The sequence below is a fragment of the Elephantulus edwardii genome, unplaced genomic scaffold, assembly GCF_000299155.1.
Source record: "Elephantulus edwardii isolate Elephantulus edwardi_28Jun2011 unplaced genomic scaffold, EleEdw1.0 scaffold00094, whole genome shotgun sequence".
NCBI lineage: Eukaryota > Metazoa > Chordata > Mammalia > Macroscelidea > Macroscelididae > Elephantulus > Elephantulus edwardii.
This window is the reverse complement of record NW_006399844.1, coordinates 4,952,356-4,974,849: the sequence shown is the minus strand read 5'-3', so window position 1 is coordinate 4,974,849 and position 22,494 is coordinate 4,952,356. Positions and strand designations below refer to the sequence as shown.

At 40.8% G+C, this 22,494-nt stretch overlaps 1 protein-coding gene across 2 annotated transcripts in view; it reads right to left on the bottom strand.

Moving 5' to 3' along the window:
- The window catches only part of CRLF3 (cytokine receptor-like factor 3), a 40,698-nt gene that overhangs the window by 7,107 nt on the left and 11,097 nt on the right, over positions 1–22,494 (bottom strand). Inside the window, exons 2-6 of one of the 2 annotated variants that reach the window (XM_006890934.1) lie at positions 12,555–12,762; positions 9,377–9,464; positions 8,112–8,289; positions 5,857–6,079; positions 4,759–4,891 (exon numbers count right to left, since the gene is read on the bottom strand). In XM_006890934.1, the coding sequence (XP_006890996.1) occupies positions 4,759–4,891; positions 5,857–6,079; positions 8,112–8,289; positions 9,377–9,464; positions 12,555–12,762 (830 nt within the window). The remainder of the gene's footprint in view (positions 1–4,758; positions 4,892–5,856; positions 6,080–8,111; positions 8,290–9,376; positions 9,465–12,554; positions 12,763–22,494) is intronic. The other variant, XM_006890935.1, reaches the window with a different exon arrangement.

The following is a 22,494-nucleotide window of genomic DNA, read 5'->3' as shown; positions in this document are numbered from 1 at the left end:
CTTGTACTTTAGTGTAAGACAGAGAGTATGTAAGTAGGGAAAAAAGTCTAATAATTATTTCTTACAGATTATCTATAAGAAATAGTTATTTTATGTCAATATTCCAAAGCAGAACTGCCTTCAGAATTTCCTGTAATGTTCTCTCCACAAGCAAACTAAAAGGCAAGGCTGAAATCTGTAAGGGGACCTACTTGGGAAACCAGCAGCCTTTCTCCTCCATGTCTTTAATGAAGGGAACTGCGAGGGAAAATTTCCGTCAACATTTCCCGTAACAGTAACAAGAGCCAAGCTTCACCCTGAAAGGCCTGTACACCATCTCTCTACAGGGGAATCACTAGGGCAGACTATGAAGCCCGGCAAAGCTGTATCTTCCCCGGGACTGTTCAACATGTCTAAATACATGGGGGCACCTCTAAGCTTTCAAAGACTAGTTAAAAACAAATTAATCCTGGTAGAGTCCAATGAAAATCCAACCACGTCCCTGTGGAATTTCCTGGGAGTGATTAAATTAGGCTTGGTATTTTTTAATGTGAAAAGTTAACAATTAGTATTACAAATACACCTGGTAATAGTAGAAACCAGGCCTGCACAAAAAAGTGAAGGTCTCAAACTTAAATTCATCCAGAAAAAGTGGTGCTAATGCTTAACCATTGCTGATGTGGTGTGCTGTCGAGTCAGAACCGACCCGGTGGGTTTTCAGAAGCATTTAATCACACAGGAGACTGCCCGTCCTTTCTCCCATGAAGCAGCTGGAGGATTTGGGATTGCAGCATTTGCGCATCTTCTTCTTGTTGCTGGGTACCGTCTAGTCAGAACCGATCCATAGCTGACCTGCTGCCAGGTATTCAGAGGCAGTAACTCGCATGAAAGGAGAATGCCCATCCTTCTCCTGCACAGCAGCTGGTGGATTCGAACCACATGCCTTTAGGACTGCAGTGCAGAGTCTTACCATTCGGACACCAGCGCTCCCTTTGTGAACAGCCAGAATGTTAGGTAAGAGCACAGGCTTTGAGGTTAAGACTGCTAGATTCTGAATTCTGGCTAGTCAATCTCTTTGTGCTTCCGATCAACTTCTGTGACTGGATGATCAGTCTGCGGCCGAGTCCACTTTAGGTTTTGTGGAAACCAGAGCAGTTCACAGGGAGGTCTACACGGAGATGAGGTAAGAAGCAGAACCGATGTGCCATGTACATGTACATGCTGAGTCATGGTGGAAGCTGACCCACCCTCCCTGTGTGAATCTCCCTCGCCTTGTCACATGGAGCAGATGCAAGCTGTACTGAGCTCTGACCAAAAGGCTGTTTCAGGAGCAAAAAACCCCAACTACTGTTGTTTTAAGCCTGTACATTCTTGAGTGGTTTGCAATGATACCTTAGGAAACTAGAACATCATTTTTTTTTTCTTAAAAGGAAAAAGTTCAAAATAAAAGGACAGGTATTCTAGTGTCCCCTGTGAGCACCAGGTGGCACGGCAAGGTGGTTAAGACCACAGGCTGCAGGGACAGAATGCTAGGTTCTGAATCCTGACTCATTCATTAATCAACCTCTTTGTGTGTGCCTCCGTTATTCTGTTTGCACAGGAAAGGCAATAAATAACAGCTTATCTCCTAGACAATTAGGATTACAGGGAGCTGGTAACACCCAGAGGTAAAGAAATGGTTTCAGAGAACAGAGGTGGTGGAAAGGAAAGAATAAAAATATAAAGCTCAGAAAATCTTAGAAGCAGGTAAGGAAAAGCAGCACGTGGGGGGAAGGAAGTCATGGGGAAGCTAACCGAGGCTCAATCATGAGTGGGCCGGAGACTGGAGAGACCAGCGACACAGGCTTCTCAGCTTCAGCAGCTCTGTCTTCCAGAAACTTCAGAAGGGGAGACAGTGGTGACAACAATCTGAACAAGAAGTGCACTGTCAGCTGGCCTGGGGGAGGCGGGAGAGGTGGGGGCAGGAAAAGGCGTCATGCAGAAGGAACGAAAACCCAACCTTTCTGTAAACTTTCTTTAAAATCACAGTAAATATAAAAAGAAGGGGAGAGAGGGCTGGGCAGAGGGCGGCAACTGACTGGCTGGGTGCTGATGCTCTCTGGCTCTCACAAAGCTAAATCCATTCACCTTCATGCAGCCAGGCTCATCCGCCCCTGCCCTGAGGCAGAAGCATGCCTGCCCTTTACATCTTCTGACTTAATGGCTGAAGTCTGAAATTCTTTTACTAGGAGAGAAAATAGTTTCATTCTACATTCAAAGACAAGAAATGACAAAATCTGGTTAAGATAATGCTGAGCATAAATGAGTTTTGGTTACTCAATCAGACAAGGGTGTCCAGCCATACACCTCCAGAATTCTCAAAGCCTCGACAGGATGGGCACAAGGGCCAGAACTGATGGGTTAATGAGTTTAATAACCAACTGTTGGGCCACTGTCTACAGATGTTAAGAGTGGATTTAAATCAACCTGTGTAATGTCCAATATCTTGTTTAAGAAAAACATATTGACTGATTTAAGGAACACCTGAGTATGTAAATTATCTATTGTGTTTAGAAGGGGATGAACTTAAAAGCAGGAGGCCCTCAGGAGAGGCAGGAGGCACCATCATCAAAGGACACAAGGCCCTACAAGAAGGAAAAGCAAATTACCTGAGGATGTAGAAGCAGAAAACATCACACTTAGCACCAGCCAGAATCAAGGTGGTTGGGCAGAAGGTCTATAATAAAGCGCTAGAACACACTGGGAACATGAGGAAGAATCAGGACAAGGCAAGGTCCAGATCTGTTTGTTGTTCACAGGTCTCTATGAGTTACAGTTCCCTCAACAGCACCTAACAATACCACCGACAGAGTCATGTTTGTTGTTTCATGAAAAAAATATATGAGAAGCAAAAAAAGACCAAGAGTTAAAACTACAGACTCTGGAGCCACACTCCCTGAATTTAAATCCAAGCTCTGCTATTGACCAGTTATGTATGACACTGGGGGAGCAAGTTAACTTCTCAGTGTCTATTTTCTCAATCCTAAAAATCTAGAAACACCACCTCACTGGGTTACTCCAAGGATTCAGTCAATTAATACAAGGAGAGTGCTCAGAACAATACCTGGCACAAGGTAAATACTGTTTAAACATTAACTGCAATTATCACCATGACTGTAATGATGGTAATTACTTTCTAAGCTTATCTAGCTTGAACCTAACAATTCAGGAAGCTGTCAGTGCGCAGAAGAGCCTTGTTCCCTAGAGATTCATTAATGGAAGTATTTCTGTAAACAAGGCATGCATGCAGAGAAAGGGTGGCGAGCAGGAGAACTCATCAGGACTTAGGGAATAATTAAACAGACTTTAGTTATTAGACTTCTTATTTCACTCTTTGTTGGTATTCTGCTAGTTATTAAAGTAATTTTTCATAACATAAGATCTGAGAGTCTAATATAAAAGATAAAGAGGAAAAATACAACAGTGAATGAGTGGAAATCCAAAATCTCTGTAAATGGTCATTAAAATTAATAAAATAATATTAAAAAAGATAAAGAGGAATAAAATGTGCAAATCTAAAAAAAAATAAAAGATTGAGGGTAGGTGTCATGGATGAGACAAGTCAGAAATAAGGACATTCTGACTGACTGCTCAAAAATTAATCTGAAAGACAGCTCTGGTGGCCTAGTGGCAAGAAGCTGTGCTACAGTCCCAAAGGTACATGGTTCAAATTCACCAAATGCTCCTCTGGAGAAGGAGAGGCAATCTCCTATGCCAGTCAGATCTGATTCGATGGTACACAACAAGAAAAACAAAAAAATCATTTGAGATCAATATTAAGATCATTTGAGTTCAAATGATTTGGCTGAAAAGAACCTGGAAACACTGGCTTTGATCAAACTTTCAGATACTCTCCACGCCTTACAGAGCAGGAGACAAGGGAGTAGGAAGAATCTGGGGCAAACATGCTCAGTGAAGCTCAGACCTACTATCTCAAGAGTTAAAACGTATTAAAAATGTGCGATGCGGGGCTGAGTATGATGACAATCTGGCAAATCTCACTTTTCTAAATCAAAAGACTGTGATCTCTAGAAAGATTTCTTTCTAAAAAAGGATTGACATTTTTTCTATTATAAGAAGAAATGGATAGAGAGAAAAAATTAACTGGTGGTAGGAGAGTGTTGTTTCAGTTTGATTTTACAGAGAATTACATATACCCACATACAGAGCATGTTCACATTGATTAGCTGTCTCTCATACATATGTGCTCCTATTAATTCACAAAAGGAGAAGAAATTCTTGGCCTCTGAATTTTTAAGACTCATTTCTGAAGGACAGATATTCTGTTTCCTTCTGTTCAGCAGCAGGGAGAGAGACTCCAACATAAGTGAATGCCTCAACAGGATGTGCGGACACGGTGACTGCAGCAACGGGCTCAAGTGTGTCAGGGATGATGAAGATGACCACACAGGACAGGACAGGGGTCAGGTCTGTTGCTCAGAGGGTCGCTCTGAGTCATACTTGACAGCACCTACCACCCCCCCGCCACTGTGTTTATCAGGAATAAGTACAGCATTTCACACACACTGCCCCTTTATATTGTCTATTAATCTTTATAATAATCCCATTAGTACACAACCAGACAGAAGCAGAGAGAAATAAAAAACTTCTCCAGAGTAAATAAATTTCTAAATGATGGAATGCACTCAGGACTATTTTCAATCCAAAGCCCATGAATGCTCTACACACTCACTGGAGTTTCTACGGCAGGACACACAGAGATTGTCATTATCTACTTGCCTGAACGTTAGTGTCTGCCCGCAGAAATAAGTTGGGGCACTGGAGTAGAGAACACCCGATGAACTGGAATCATTCCGGAGTGCTATATTTCTTCGACTGCTCAGACTGTACCCCTCAAAGCCAGCTGTCCATTCTTTTTAAAAGGAAAGGTATTAAAAAGAATTATAATCTTTAAGGAGCATTTTCAACACAGATGCACAAAAGAAAGCTTGGAAGTAGGAGAGAGGACTCTAGGGGTCATGGGCAACTTCAATGAAATAAAAGATTCAGGGACAGAATGTCAGGGTCTGTCTCACAAATGACAAAAAGGATTTCAGTATATTCCTGCACAATTTTGTAATGGAAAATCAAGTAAGTGTAACCTGCCTAAAAAAAAATCATTGTTAAAGTGTAATTACTTGAGCTTATCTCAACCTGAATAAGAACTAATCACCAAATGAATCTAAGTCTATTAAAATCAGTGTTCTTAGGGAGCTCTGGTGGCTTAGTGGCAAGATGCTGCACTGCAATCCCAGAGGTATGTGGTTCAAATCCACCAGATGCTCTGCTGGAGAAGGAGGAGGCAATCTCGAGGCAATCTCCTCCTGTACCAGTCAGATCTGATTTGACGGTACACATAAAAATAATACAATAAAAATTAAAAAAAAAAATCAGTGTTCTTTGTGTCTGGTATTATCTAGAGTTTAGGATAGGGAGCTCTGGTGGCCTAGTGGTAAGTAGCTGTGCTGTCATTCCTAAGACACACAGGTTCAAATCCACCAGCTATTCAGTGGGAGAAAGATGAGCAATCTCCTTCCCTGCAATTAAACTGCCTTTGGAAAATCAGCGTTCTTTGCAATATTTCTTATGTTTGGCTTTAGGTGACAACTACTACCCCCACTTGGCATTATTTTTGGACTCTGGACATAGGGCTGATGAAAAATTCTCAAAATATAAATAAAATAATTTGAGCAAGAAGTAAGATTGTCTCATGTTACTCTCAATTCAGGATTCAGTCTCAGGAAAAAAGTGCTGTCAATGCATTACCACCCTTAGCAACACAGAGTACAAGTGTTCTAACTTTAGCTAAGCTTCAAGAATGAGAAGACAACAGCATACCATGAGGCACCAGCGTGGAATGCCCTGTCTGGGGGACGCTCCACGGACTCCACTCCTGCCGGCCATCGCCGCGGGCGCAGACTCTGAACTGATAATCAACATTGGGGTCTATGTGCAATACAATGAACTCCGTCTCAGTACCGACATATACATCCTCAAAGTGATTTGAAGTACATTTACGGAACTGGAGTCTGTAATCTTGGGCTGTAAAGTCGTCATCAACCTAAGGAGAAAGGCTTGATGTTAGTGAGTCAACCACAGGAGAAAGGCATGATGTTAGCTAGTTAACTTCTTCCAGCATCACTGCTTCAAAACTTTAAAATGGGCACTTACACCCAGTATCCAGCCTCACATGCTGGATGTGGGATACAGGTGGGAAGGCCAGTGGGAACAGACCGCTGTGATGACTCCCTCTCTTTTTCTTTAATGGACCAAAATGTCTATCTCTTTTGAAGAAATAGTACATTTTCTAGGCAATAATGGCAAAGAGAAACCATTCATAATTTGATTAAAAGTATTCCACAACTACACACACTAACCAAGAGAATTAATGCCCAGAATATTTAAAGGGGGGAAAAAGAGAAAATTTTTAAAAATATATCTATATAAAGGATTTCTGAAAATGAACAGACAACAAACCGATTTAAAAAAATGCACAAAAGACCTGAATAAAAATTCTAGTCTACCTAATTATATTAAAATACCAACCTGATTTTTAATATAATATGACTGAAACTATATAATCTAAAGCTACAATGAGATGCCATATTCATAAAACTATAAAGTCTAATGTCGTCAAGTATTGATACGGACGGAGAGGAATGCACACACTGCTAGTAGGAGAAGAGTCTGGTATTTATTATGCAGTAGCGTACAGGGAGCTCTGGTGGCTTAATGGTAAGGAGCTGTGCTGTCATCCTAAAGGCACATGGGTTTGAATCCACTAACTGCTCCGCAGAATAAAAATGGGCAATCTCCTTATGTGCAATTAAATTGCCTCTGAATATATCCACTGGAGGGACAGCTATGGGTAGGTTTCAACTCAACAATACACAACAGTAACAACAACAGTAGACACAGGGTTCTCTAAGACCTCAGAATTCTATGGCTAAGTGTATACTTTAGGGGGAATAAGACATGGAAATAACTCAATTAAAATTAATAAAATAAAATATAAACCAAAAAAACCCCCATGGAAATAACTCAAGTCTACTGATAAGCAAAAGAACAAAAGTAGAATAAAAGCCTATTTTGAACAACAACAGACTCTGTTTCTTCCTTCTATACAAAGGCTTCATTTAAAAACATTTAAGATACTAGTTTACACAAGCTGAACAGTCACTTCTGAATGATGACTCCTTCAGCCATGGTTTCTATCTAAAATATATATATGTTGTTATGTGCTGTAGATTCAGAACCAATGAACAGCTGACCATCCAGCAGGTTTTCAGAGGTAATCACACGGGAGGAGACTGCCCATCCTTTTCCCATGGAGCAGCTGGTGGCCTCGAATTCCGTGCCTTTGGGATTTCAGAGCAGCTTCGTGCCAGTAGGCCACCATATGTTTATGTATAATATATACACAAACTATGATTAAAGACATAAAATTCTTGGCAGTATCAATAAGGAGAAATCATACTTTAGGAGCCTTCTTTCAGAGGTTTCTCAGTGTTCCCTCTTGAATATAAAATATCTTGTAGTTAATACTAATTTTTTTAATTTTTCTCATAAAAACGAAATAGATCATCAATTCACTAAGGTGTTAAGTCTGGAACATACTGTAGAAAACAATGCTGTGATTTTTTTTTAATTACTTTAAAAATGGTTTCACCAGATGCTCTGCTGGAGAAAGAGGGACAATCTCCTCCTGTACCAGTCAGATGCAATTTGACAGTACATGTACAAAAAAATAATAATTAAAAAAAAAAGTTTCTTAGGGAGCTTTGGTGGTCTAGTGGCAAGAAGCTGAACTGCAATCCTAGAGGTATGTGGTTCGAATCCTCCATATGCTCTACTGGAGAAGGAGGTACAATCTCCTCCTGTACCAGTCAGATCCGATATGATGGTACACACAAAAAATTATAAAATTAAAAAAAAATATTTTCTAAAAAAAATGGTTTCTTTTGAACTGGAAAGACCACCAGTTTTTAGGCTCCCTGTGACTTTAATTGTAAACCAATAGATACTTTTGCTTTTGGAAATATGTTCTCAACTGCAAAGGCCAAAGCCCCCTGTACTGACGTTGAGTTACGTACCTTGCACCATCGTACTATGATACCGCCAGGTTTCTCTATGAGCTCTTCAATCTGCACTGGTGGGCGCGATGCCACTGTTCCATGGTTAAAAATGTGGTCTTTCACGATGTTAAGAACTGAGTCATCCAACTGAGCAGACAAACAGGGCACATCCACCAGTAAAGGCACTTCTGGTAAGCTGAGGAAACAAAGCTCAGATACTTACGGGCTTTTTAACTGAGAGTTAAAAATCATAAGCACTACTTTAGATTGGTCACAAGCCATATGCATGCTGACCCAAACCCACTGCCCTTGAAGCAGTTCTGACCACAGGCCTCTCCACTTGGCTTTCAGGGCTGTAAATCTTTAATAGAGAAGACTGTCCATCTTTCTGGCACAGAGTTACATGCAGGTGGTGGGTTCAAACTGCCAACCTCTTGGTTAGCAGTCCACACTACACCAAGGGCTGCTAAATAATGTTCCTGGAAATGGAGGTTTTACAAGATGTTCTAGAAAGAGTCTTTTCCCAAATAAACAGAAACAGAAAATTAGTAAATAGAAACAAAATTAGTCAGGTCTACACCAAAGTTCTGGTTTACTGGGATGTGACTCTGTTTCAAATGTTCTGAAATTTGATCATTCTTACACATTGAAATTGAAGAAAACTTAAGAGTATTATCATACCAAAGATTATAATCATCACTACTTCATACTAGTAATACAGACAATAAGCAGTAAAACTTTAAAATGGACATTCTCTGATGGCAGAGAATAGGGACCAGTGAAACTACACACTAAACTTTAAACTCTCGTGGCATCGTCTCACCGGCCCAGACCCCAGTCTCAAGTCCCACACAAAGAAAGAAGCCATAAATTAGCCTCACCTCACTAGCATGCTCTCTTTCCTCATTTCCTTTCAAGGACAGAGGTCCATCCCTTTGGATGGATAAATCTATCTTTATTATTTTACCTTTTAAAAAACTCTACATTCTCTACCTCTCTTAATCCCTTAATAAGGGAAGTGGATGGAAGCAGAGACAATTTGAAAGCTTACAAATAACACCCCAAAAACATTCGACAGGGATGTGGAAAGACATGGTAATGGTGGGCTAAACTCACTGGTGATTAATTTTAAAAACATAGTGAATGGCAATAATAGTATGAAACACAATGTAAATGAAAACTAGTGTGAAATACAATGTATATGGATTTTGTAAACAAATCAATATAAAATAAAATTTCTAAATAAATATATATACACCCCAAAAGGCCCTCATTCTTCTTACCTGTCCAACTGAATGTGGGAGGCCTTTTTAGTGAAGTTCCACAGTTTCTCATTCTGCTCTCCTATTCCACCAAGAATGGCCATCTCACCTACAAGCAGGAATAAGAGAACGAGGATAGTGAAAAATGGACAGCACCTGGCACATTCACACACCAGGTCTGCCTGAGTCTCTGGTTTACCTAAGAAGTCATTCTTAAGTGACGTCACAGTCAAATTTCTAAGAAGTGAAAGCAGAAATTATTTCAGAAATGATTCTACAGTTAAGGCCAAGAAGAAAAGAGGTACACATAGCAACATTCTGCCAGAGAGGAAATATTCTGCCCTGTACAAGCGAAATGTGGTTTGTCAAGTAATTTTATGCAAAACAGAAAGCCCAGGGACTTTTTCCTACACTTCCTACTAAATCTGTATCAACTGAAATAGCAATGAGTACAGGGTACCACCCTGACACAGGGCACAGGGATTTAAAAAGTCAAATGGTGCAGTTTTTTCCCTAAAAGCATTCCACACATTAGACTAGAAAGTATTCAACAGAACAGTAAAAGGAACTGTTATACGAGGCCTAAGAACTAATTTCAGTGCCTTGCAGAGCATTGGGGTAACTCTTTTTCTTCTAAATAAACATTCATGATAAAATAAGTTGGTTTTTTTATTTTTGAGATAAGACTTTCTTCCTCATCAAAAGGAAAACAGAAATACAGTCAATAGTGTCTCAGAATCCTCAAAACTCGGTATCAGTCTTTATTCCCCTGGGGAGGTGGGGTGGGAAGAGTTTGAAATGAAAATTATTTAAGTATAAAAATATTTCAAATATGAACTAGTATGACAAAATGTATGTGCCTCATATGGTTTTCTAAAATGAAACTGTTTCTCAGTCCTCAGGGATATGCGTACAGATTCCTGACCTGTGCTGAACTGTTTCTGGGTTCTTCTCAGTCCCCAGGGAGATGTGTGCAGATTCCTGACCTGTGCTCAACTGTTTCTGGGTTTGTTCCTCAATTCTAAGTCCCCAGAGGAAGACATTCTGTAGTCCTGCTTGCTAAGAAGATTTCTCAAAGGCACTGTATGTCAGTGGCAAATAAATGCTTTTCAATAAAGAGAAGACAAACTTCATTCGCATGTAGAGATGAACACTAGTATTGTACTCTAAGTGAACTGAGAAGAGAAAGGAGATTAATTTTCAGTTGGAGGGAGGGACTTGTGACACGACCACACTTTTCTCTGATGCTCACAGCTCTCAGCCTGCACGATGGATGGTACTCAGGCTCCATCCTCAGATCCTCTTCTCTAATTGCTTCTTAAATGTTGGTGTCTCTCAGAGTTCCTACCCTCTACTGCCTTTTCTTCTCATGTTGTAAACTACCGCTACACTATTTTACTTATGTTATGCACATGGGTTCACATTTGATGTGCAGAGCTCTGGTGGCCTAGGTTGGAGCTGTGCTACCAACCCAAAGTTCGAATCTACCTGTTACTCTGTGAGAGAACGACACGGTTTCTTCTTTCCTGCGATTTACAGTCTCTGGAATCCTGCTGGAGGGTCAGTTAAGAGTTGGTTCCAACTCCACAGCAATGAGTTTCTGTCTTGACAACTTCAGGTATGACCTTTCAAAGTACACCCTCAAATCTATGTTCCCAACCTCCATTCAGCACTTCATTCTCAACATGCTCCACACTGGATGAGCCCATCAGTCACTCTCCTCGTTTGGTGCCTATCTCAGTAAACAATACTATCCTTCACCAAAATAATCAAACCAAGCCATAGCTGTCAAATGGATTTTAACTCGCAGACACCCTGCAGGCCAGAGCAGAACTGTCCTAGAACATATCCAAGGCTGGGACTCTTCTCAGAAGCAGGCTGCCACATCACTCTCCCAGAAGTGACTAGAGCATTTGAATCACTGACCTTTTTGGTTCGCAGCTGAACACTTTAATCACTGTGCCACCAGGGAGGGCCTCTACCATTCATCTTATAGCTCACAGCCATCAGGGCAGAACCAACTCATAGCTGACCCCCGCCCCCCCCATGGGTTTCCAAGGCTGTAAACTGATGGCAGGAGATGACCCATCTTCCCGCACAGTGGCTGGTAGATTCAAACCAGCAGAGAGGCAGGCACCAGTTCTGGGTTAATGCCACTCCCTGCATACTATGCTACCGGGGGCTGCCGGCCATTCACCCAGTCGTCTTAAATGCTTCCTTTTCTGACCCAGGCAATCTTCAAACATCAACATTTACTTACTAAAATAATCAGTAACTCTTGACCATAAAAGTTTCTTCAGAGCAGTCCTGCCCTACCCTCTCCTGTCGTGACCTTTACCCTCTGAAACCTCAGTTACTAAGAGAGCTGTTTAAGTAGTCTCTTTTGTCACCAGGCTTATGACCTTTAATACATGCTTCATGCTACAGTATACATCATTAAAAAAAACAAAAACAAACAAATCTCATTGTGTAACTGTGCTGCTTGAAATATGTTACAGACCACTGAATCACCATGCTCTGCTCGCGCTCACACTTGCTTTTTCTCTGTCGGCTTGATGGCTCCTTCGAGCCTCTGTGGAACTTCTACAGAGCTTATCCGTGACTGTTCAGACAGTCAGGAGCTTCCTCCCAGACACCACAGGTCTTTGACCTCTGAATGAATGTGTCTCTCTTGCTGGGATGTGAACCGTGAGGGCAGGAATCTATTTCATCTTACTTTTTCCATTCAATGTGCCTGACAAAGACCTATACTCAAAGCAGGCAGGCATCAAGGCAAAATGCAGACAAAACATCACCAAAACAACTAACTACAGATAAGAAATTTAACAACTCCAAGTTCAAGAGTAAACACTTATCACAAGTTTGAAACCTTTAAGTTCCATTAACTATAAGCACTCTGAAAACTATTCCAACATATGTATAATGATTTAAAAATAGTTATACTGACAATGAATGAGAGCATACTACACAACCATCTAGAAACTTATTTACTTCTTGTTTTGTAAATGATTATAAGTAACACTTCAATTTCACTTACCCTGCAGTAAGTGAATGTTTATCTAACATCCCATAGTATAACCTGTCCCATGGTAGGAACATCCCAAGTACCCCGTCCTCTGCAACAAGCTTACTGATAACCTGAGAAATCAGCAAAGTGCTGCTCTCAAAGAGCTATCCTTCTAGGCTCCTGGACTCCCACCTTCTCGGACTAAGTCCTCAGCAGTGTTAACTCCATGCTCTATGAGCTTCTGACAGTCATCGAGTGGCTTAATGGTCTCCTGTTCAATGGTGTCCACCTCTTGCAAAAGGGTTACCAACCGCTCATCCAGGAGCTTTTCAAGGGTTCCTTTTAAATCATGAAAATGCTGTTTGAGGACATCCCTTGTCTGTGATGCACTTTCTTTGATCTGAAAAGGAAGAACATTAAAAACTCAAGAGTCAGAAGTTCCACAAAACGTGTGGGCATCGCCCATAATCACCACCTTTCACTCATTTATAAACTGTGATTCACTGGTAGAAACTGGAAGAGCTGTATAGAGATGGCCCTCAGGTCATAGAAAAGGAACTCAAATCCTGATTCTATCATTCACAAACTGTAGTGAGGGAAGCCGAATATAAAATTTAATAATAGTAGACCAAATGCTGTATCGGGAAATGAGGGAAGCTTAATACAAGAGGAAGGTCACCTTGTGGCACTGGGGCATTCCCTAGGAGTCAACATTGTTCTCAGTTTGTATCAAATGAATCCCTCCCTCTTGAGATTAACATAAAGAGGAACTTGGCCTTATCTGTAAAAGACTTCACCAGTATCCTTTGTTTTGTACTTCCTTGTGATTTTACTTTTATTATCTTATGATTCTAAATAAATACTCAGAGAAGCATGGCTTGAGGTCTTCAGTCGAGAACTGCTGACCCTGTTTTATGCTCTCTGCTCTATCTCATTCCTGGCTGTTTGTCTCTTTATTAATAATTATAAAATTATTCTATTCTTTGGGACCCTCGGTCTGCAACACTGTAGTACTTCCCCCCTACACACAATGCTACCAAGTTGAGTCCAACTCACAACAACCCACCACTAGGTTTCTGGGGATGTAAATCTTTATGGGAAGAGAATGCCTACCTTTGTCTCTCAGAGTGGCTGATGGATTTGAACTGTCAACCTGCCCAACACAACAGTCACTGGATCACCAGAGTTCCTTTCAACCCAACTCACTGCCTTCAAGTTGGGACTTACTCATGGCTGATCCTCCAAGTCTTTTGACACTGTAAATTGCATGCGAAGACTGTCCATCTTTGTCTCACTCACAAATCTGCTGGTGGATTTGAACTGCCTTGGTTTAGCAGCACCACTTCCTACAGAGTATACCATCAGAGTTCCCTGGAGTTTCTTTTTTGTTGTTGTATCCCATAAAGTCAGAACCAACCCACAGCTGACCCTCAGGGGTTTTCAGAGGCAATAAAACATAATGGAAAAGACGGCCTAGCCTTCCACTGTAGAGCAGCTGGTGCCCTCAAACCACACGCTTCTTGCCACTAGAGCTCCTGAAAGTTTCTTTAGTCAAATTAATTAAGCATTCATTGCCTCAGTTTCCTGATTTATGAAATAGATATAATAAAGCTTATCTCATAGTAATTGCTGCAAAGACTAGGCAAAATAATCTACGTACTGCATTGGTTCATAATAAATATATGTTCAAAATTATTATTCATTTTAATTATTATCATCATCACCAACATCAGAGTAACTATTCTTGGCAATCATGTGTTTTAGTACAAAACATTTCCAATTACAAGGAGATTAAAATTCATTTTATTAAAAAGAAGCAAGGAAAAAAATAGCTTAGAGAGCCAAAACACAGTGGGGGAAAAAATCTGCTCCTGGACAAACAACCTCATTGTGCTACAAGAAAACCAAGAATTTATTTACAAAGAGGCTCCCAAAGGCAGAGAAGTTCATAAACTACAAAGCTCTGGAATAATGGCTTAATCTGTTTTGAATCAGGTTCTCTCTGAGAATTCTGATGAGAGGTTTATAGCTCTAGCTTCTTTGAAAACTGGATACACTGTACTGACAAGAATTTTATCTCATTTCAGAGGCTTCATGTGTTTCCTCTGATGCGAGGCATGGCAGTTGGTTTATAGGGAAATCACCTAGGCTGCCTGATAAAACTCCCTCCCAGATCAACTAAGCTGACAAAAGTGAGATGGGGGGGGGGGAGTGTATGAATGGGGTTCTCATTTTTAACAAGTTCTGTTGTGATTGTGTAGCCCATACTTTGAGAAACACTGCCTCCCACCCCCACTACTCCTCAGAATTCTTCCAGGGAATACAGCAGAAAAGTCTTCACATCTTACATATATTTTTGTAACAAACTGGTTATCTGTGCTGACACAAAATATCTTTCTAAAAATATCATTCACATAACATCCAATTCATTTTCTTTCACTTAGCAGTGACACTCTGAGACAACTCTTCAGTTGTTACTCATTTCACTTGATGTATTATGTTTACCAACATAACCTTTCCGCTAATTTAACTTAGTAATAGTTTAAAGTACAGGAAAAACACATCAAAAAAGAACACATGCAGGAATGAGTAAGGAACAATATTCAGTACCTAGAGAAACTATACAAGATCCAAACATGCAAAGGACTAAAAAGAACCAGGGAGGGAGGGGCAGATAGCACAGTTTGATTTGCTGGATGGTCAGATCATGGAAACATTTTTCCCTCCTCTGGACACTAATGTTATTACAGTGGTATTTGTGCAATAAATAGAAGAACTATTTAAATAATAAAGAGAAGGCATAACCGTAATTGGAATGTCATTGTTAATTACTCTCTTCAAAGTTACTAGAACACTCCTAGGGAAGAAATCAACCAAAGTTAAAATTGAAACAAACCAAGAAGGCCATAAGCTCAATTGTACTTCACTTAGTTCAAACCTCAACAATGGCACCCTTGAGAATTGGACCCTAATCAAAAGCAGCACTTCCCTAACAGCTCAGGAGAAGGAAGACATCAGCCTTGAGCTCTGTGATCCACTCGGCACCCAGCACTGAGGGGAACTTCTCCAGCAGGCATCACTGGCCCCTGCCTCGCCCTGCCCCACTCTCTAACGGATAAGACACACGCAGGAAGTGCACTGGTTAAGTAAAATCGGTTTCCTCTTTAGAAAGAATTCAAAAGCTCTTTCACTGCTGCAGAACCTATGTTTTGTTTTTGTTTCAGAACCTCAGAAAAGAAAAAATAAGGAAGTGTATGATGGCAAAGCAGCAAGAGGGCCGGGAAAGAGAGAATCCATTTCTAAGCCCATTTTCTGAGCCATCACTAGAAATTTGGTCTCTAGAATGTGGTCTTTAGATTCTCAACCATTTTGGTTTCAAACCTGAAACTACCTTGGCATCCCCCCACCCCCACCCCCCCGCTTTAAATGCTTCCTAAATGAAAGTCTCTGACACTTTTGATTCAGTCTCCTGTGTAATCAAATGAATTTGTTTCGGTTTTACAAAAACTCATTTAAAGATTTGACTTCAGAGCTGAGAGAGTTAGGCAGAAAACACTTCCTGCTATATAATATTTCTCTTGCTATTGTGTGCTTCAGGGCAATTCTGACTCATAGGACTCAACAGGGCAGAGCAGAGCTGTCCCAGAGGGTTTCCTAGATTGTAATCTTTATGAGAACAGAGTGCCAGGTCTTTTCACCATAAAGCCACTGGTGGATTTAAATGCCTGCAGCAGCAGAGTGCTTAACCAATGAGCCACCAGGGCTCCTTACCTTGCTTCTGTATAAAGAATGTAACATAGACAATCAGCTCCAAACACTACCTATCTACTAAGGGACCAAAATAACAGCAATGGCTTGTAACAAAGTAAAGATTTAAGAAGCACACAAAAGATTAGTAACTCAAACTCTCAAAAAAGAAACTGTAATAAACATTATTTATGTTGGTTAATAGTATTCTGAATCAATTTCCCACTCAAATCTCTACTGTAACAGATGTTAAAATTTAGTCACAAAGTTTCCACTGCAGCTGAATCTAAACCCAGCACAAGAGGGTTTTTTAAAAAAAAAACGAACATAAGGATGAGCTCATAAAATGCCAAGTCATAAGGTTTATACTTCAATTCTAAACCACACAAGGAAATTATACACTTCATGATCATCCAAAGCAACATTTACTATGTTTTCCTCTTGAGTTTAGTTACTATGAAGTCATGAAACTAATGTAGAACCCAATTTAAGCCATTTCTGTTCTTAAACTACAATATACAGTTATTATATATGTGAGATAAAGAGTCCTGGTCGAGCAGTAAGCAGTGAAGTGTCTGGCTGATAGCTCCAGGTCGGCTGCTCTGAGGAAGAAATATGTGGCAGTGAGCTGTGGTAAAGACTGTTTACTGTTGTTACATACACTGAGTAAGAACTGATTCACAGCTGACCCTCCAGGAGATTTCCCAAGGCTGTAAATCACAGAGGAGGAGATGGTCCATCTTTCTCCTGCAGAGCAACTGCTGGATTTGATCCACTATCTTCAAGAATGGCATTGCAACTTCTTACCACTAGGCCACCAGCGCTCCCTCTGTAAAGATTACAGCCTTTGAAACCCCAGGGGCAGTTCTACTCTGTCTTGTGAGGCTGCTATGCGTGGGAAGTGACTCAAGAGCAACAAGCTTGAGTTTTCAAAAATACTAATATAGAACTTGGTGTATTTTAGGAAACTAAGTACATGGAATACACTACTAGCGCCTCTAAAATGTGCATTGTTTTAATAACTTTAAAAAAAAAGAAAAAAGCTTTTGGATCCTGAATCACCATGAAAATATGGCTTTGTTGTGGGAGCAACCAAGTGGGAAGGGGGAGGGAAAGGATGGAAAGAGAAGGAGGAGATGGACGAGGTGGAGGGCGAGGACCCATCTGTGTCGGTGTTCCAGCTGAGCCTCCCTTCCACCAGGACACCCCTGGACATTCCAGACTCAGCTGCCATCTGACTGCAACCACATGAGCTGTCAAGCAAAAGTGAGATGAGCTGCCCAACACAGGACCAGTCGACCCCCAGACAAAGATGCAAATAAAATGGGTGGCTTTTTAAGGCAGGAAGTTTTGACAAAGGAGCCCTGGTGACACAGTGGTTAAGCAATGGGTTGTTATTGGAAAGGTTTGACAACCCACCAGCTGTTTTGAGAAAGATGTGGCAGACAGCTTCTATAAATACTACAGTATTGAATGCATGGATCTGGAATTAGGCAGGCCTGTCCTCATGGGTCTTGCACAGTGTTTCATGCTAGAGTGAACCATAACCTGAACCACTGCTTGGCCTCCTTGATCATAGGCTGCAGGCACTGAAGTGGGTTGCATAGTGAGGGGGAAGAGGTAAAGATTACAGAATTGGGGGGGGGAATGATTAGGGCATTGAGAGCTCTGATAAGAGCTCTCCTGGTATGTATTACCTACATACATATATTACCATAGATATAAGTTATGTGTCATCAAGTCATTTGCAACTCACAGCGACCCACTGTACAATGGCTCTAAACCCTGTTCTTTCCTGAGCCAACCTCATTGTCTCTGACACATCCACCCCCATGACCGCAGTCTCTGATTCAATCCATCTCATCCAGGGTCCTCCTCTCTTGCGTTGTCCCTCCAGGCTTCCAAGCATGACTTCCCTCTCCAAGGACTGGTCCCTCCTTGCCACATGCCCAAAGTATGTCAAGTATGGAACTTCAGAATCCTTGCCTCCAAGGAGCAGTCTGATTTCACCCTTTCCAGGCCAGATATGTTCATTCTCCTAGCAGTCCATAGTATATTCAATACTGTTCTCTAGCACTACAACTCAAAGACATCAATTCTCCTTCTATCATTCCTAGTCATTATCCAGCTTTCTGATGCATAGAAAGTAATTGTGAAGAAAGTAAGGTGCCTGCTGCACCTTAGTCTCTAGACTGACATAGTTGCTTTCCAGTACTCTATCTAGTGAGGTTCCTGACAGCAGATTTTCCCAATGCAATTTGTCTTTTTATTTCCAGGCTGTTGGCACCAAGAGTGTTGATTGTGGAGCCAACCAAACTGAAGCTGTTAACAATTTCAGTCTCTTCACTATCTATCAGTGATGCTGCCAATCAGCCCAGTGGTGAGAATCTTTATTTTCTTGATGTTGAACTTCAATCCATATTGAAGGATGGAGTCCTTGACCTTCTGCAGCAAATATATATCTATTTATATAATATATATTTATATATATATATGCTTATATATAAACATATATTACCTACATACATCTTTTTACTTAGTGCTAAGAAGCTTCATTACAATCTCAGAGGCTCTCACAGTGCTGTTCAAATCCACCATCTGTTCTGAGAAAGAAGGATGGTCACTTTCTTGTGCAATTTACTACCTCTGAAAACCTGCTGGAGGGTCAGATATGAATCATTACCAACTCGATGGTATCAAACAATATTTGTCAACTTTTCCTAAGAAAGTTGGAATGCAGAAACTATTAAATAATATCTCAGTATCACAAGCAAGTAAAATTATGATAAGTATAACTAAAAAAGGATTGTAGCAGTAAACTGACAAGGAATGTCCAGACATCTTCACTGGACTCAGAAAAGGACTCTGAACAAGAGATAGTATTGTTGATGTCAGGAGGATACTGGCTGAAAACCGAATAGGAGAAACATCCTTATATGTTTTGACTATACAAAGACATTAGACTGCATGGATCATAATAAATTATATAGATAACTTCACAAAGAATGGGAATTCCAGAGTACCTAACTACTCATGTGGCAGACCAAGAGGCAGTCATTTAAACAAAAGGGATACTTTATAGTTTAAAATCAGTAAAGGACACAAAATTGTATCCTCTCACCACACTCATTTAATCTGTATACAGCAACAGGATGGGAGGAAGACTCATCAACAACCTGCATTATGCAGATTACACAAACTTGCTCACTGAAAATGGAGAGGATTTGACATATTTGCTGACAAAGAGAAAAACAAAAGCCCTTTACAGTCTTCCAATTATGGATGACAGTTAAACATAAATCCAACAAGCAAGATCATAACACAGAAGAGATTGAAGTTAGAATTTCATTTTACTTTGATCCATAATACCCCTCCACAGAAGTAGAAGTCAAAGAATCAAATGATGTATTACACATTGGGCAAATCTACTGCATAAAGTTTGAATTAAAGATGCTGGACTATATGAAAAAGAATGTAGCATCAAAATTTAAGGAAGATTCTGCACTGCAATCCCAAAGGTGCAAGATTCGAATCCACCAGATGCTCCACTGGAGAAGGAGGGGCAATCTCCTCCTGTGCCAGTTGGATCTGATTTGACCATACACAACAAAGAAAAGAAATAAAAGGAGGAAGACTCTTCAACAACCAGAATTATGCATATGACACGTTGCTGGCTGGAAGTAAAGAGGATCCAAAACATTTGCTGCAGAAGATAAAAGACTATATACAGCCTTCAGTATGAATTACATGTTAGTAACAAGACAACAAAAATCCTCACCACTGAACCAAAAGGCAGCACTGTGACAAATGGAGAAAAGGTGAAGTTATCATAATTTCATTTTACTTGGATCGACAATCTCAGCGTAACAGCATTAAAGAAATCAAAAGACATGTTGCATTGGGAAAATCTATGATCAAGAACCTCTCTAAAGTGCTAAAGAGCAAAGATGTCAGTGTGTCTGATCCAAACCATTGTCTTATCAATTACTTTCTATGCATCTGAGAGTTGGACAATGAATAAAGAAGACAGATGAAGAATCAATGTTGTTGGGGTTTTTTTAAATCAATGCCTTTAAACTGTGGTATTGGTGAAGAGTATTGAGTATCTATCTCATAACCATCAAAACAACAAACAAATCTGTTTTGAAGGAAATGCCTTAGAGGCAAGGATGGTAAAATTTCATCTCACATATTTGGACACACTGTTGTTGTTGTTGTTATGTGCCATCGAGTCGCTTGCGACTCATAGCAACCCTATGTACAACAGCCCTAAACTCCGCTCTGTCCTGTGCCAATCGCACTGTCTCTGACACTCCCATCCTAATTATCCCAGTCACTGAATCAATCCACCTCATAGAGGGCCTTCCCCTCCTGCACTGTCCCTCCACCCTCCCAAGCATGATGTCCTTCTCCAAGGACCGGTCTCTCCTCACAACATGTCCAAAGTATGTTAGACGGAGCCTCAGAATCCTTGCCTCCAAGGAGCCACCTGGTTTAACCCTTTCCAGGATGAATCTGTTTGTTTTCCTAGCAGACCATGGTACTCTCAATACTCTTCTCCAGCACTACAGCTCAAAGGCATCAATTCTCCTTCTATCCTCCTTGGTCACTGTCCAACTCTCTGATCCATAACAAGTGATTGTGAAGACCATGGCCTGTATCAGACGCACCTTAGTCTCCAGAGAGACACCATTGCTCTTCAGTACTTTGGAGAGGTCCCTAACAGCAGACTTTCCCATGGCAATGCGGCTTTTGATTTCCTGGCTACTGGTGCCAAGAGTGTTGACTGTGGAGCCAAGCAAACTAAAGCTGTGTACAATCTCAATCTCTTCACCATCCATCCTGATGCTGCCAATTGGTCCAGTGGTGAGAATCTTTGTCTTCTTGACATTGAGCCTCAATCCATATTGGAGGTTGTAGTCCTTGACCCTCTGCAGTAGGTGCTTCAGGTCCTCCTCAGTTTCAGCAAGCAGTGTTGTGTAATATGCATAACGCAGACTGTGATAGATCTTCCACCAATCTTGACCTCACCTTTTTCCTCATAGAGCCCAGCCTTCCTGATAATCTGTTCTGCATACAGGTTGAAAAGGTATGGAGACTGGATGCATCCCTGGCGTACACCCTTCCCTATTTTGAACCATGCAGTGTTCCCTTGCTCTGTTCTGACGACTGCCTCCTGGTCCAAGTATAGGTTCCGTATTAGCATGATCAAGTGTTCTGGGATTCCCATTCCTCTCAGAGTCAGCCACATTTTGTTATGAACCACACAGTCAAACACTTTTGCATAGTCAATGAAACACAGATAGACATTCCTCTGGTATTCTCACTAACACACTGTTAGGAGAGGTCAAGTTCTTGAAAATGGCTATTCCTCTGGGAAAAGTAGAAGGTCAGTGTAGGAGAAGAAGATCCCCCCAACAAAATGGACTAATCCAATGACTGTAACATGTCAACGGCTCGATGACAGGGCAAGGTTCAGAGGTACATGCAGTCACTATGAAGGGAAGTCCATATCATGGCACCTAACATCAACAAAGTGTTAAAAGGAAAGATAACACTTTAAGGCCCAAAGTGTGCATGACCTGTCATGTTTTTCCAATTGCCTCTTATGCAAGTGAAAGCTAGAAATTTAATAAGGAAGTCTGAAGAAGAATTGATACCCTTGAACTAAGGTGTTGCTGAAGAATACTGAACTGCCATGGACTGCCTAAAGAAGAAATAAAGCTGTTTTGGGAAGAGTATACATAATAACAATGCAGTGTGTAGAAATGGTTGTTGAAGCATTATATCAAATTTTACATGATTTTATTGGTCTCTCAAAAATAACCACAACATAAATGCATAAAAGTGATTTTAACTTATTTTTTTAAATAACTCTAAAATAAGTATAATAAGTATAAGGATAAGAAAGACTGTGTCTTAGAAACCAGAGTGGTAAGACTTCACCTCAGGGGCTTCGGTTATCAGGAGGGATCAGTCCCTGGAGGACACTGAGCTTAGGATAGTAGTGAGTCAGCAAAAAAGAGGAAGATCTGGAATGGGATGAACTGACACAGCGCCCACAACAATGGGCTCGAACACAGTGCTGTGAGGATGATGCAGGACCATTGTTCTATGCACACAGGATGCTAAGAGTTAGAGACGGCCTGATGACGCCTAATCAAACAACCAATCATATCCCAGGAGTTTTACCAGGCAGTTTAAACATGTTTTTCATTTTTTTCCCCTCTTACACTGGACAGGATGGTGGTGGTATTGTGTACTGTTGAGTCAGAACTGACCCACATTCAATAATGTATACTGCACTGAAACAGAGGAGGGAGAGAACCGTTTAAAAGAGAGATATAACTGGGTATTTCTGTCATCACAGGAGACTAGAGCGAGG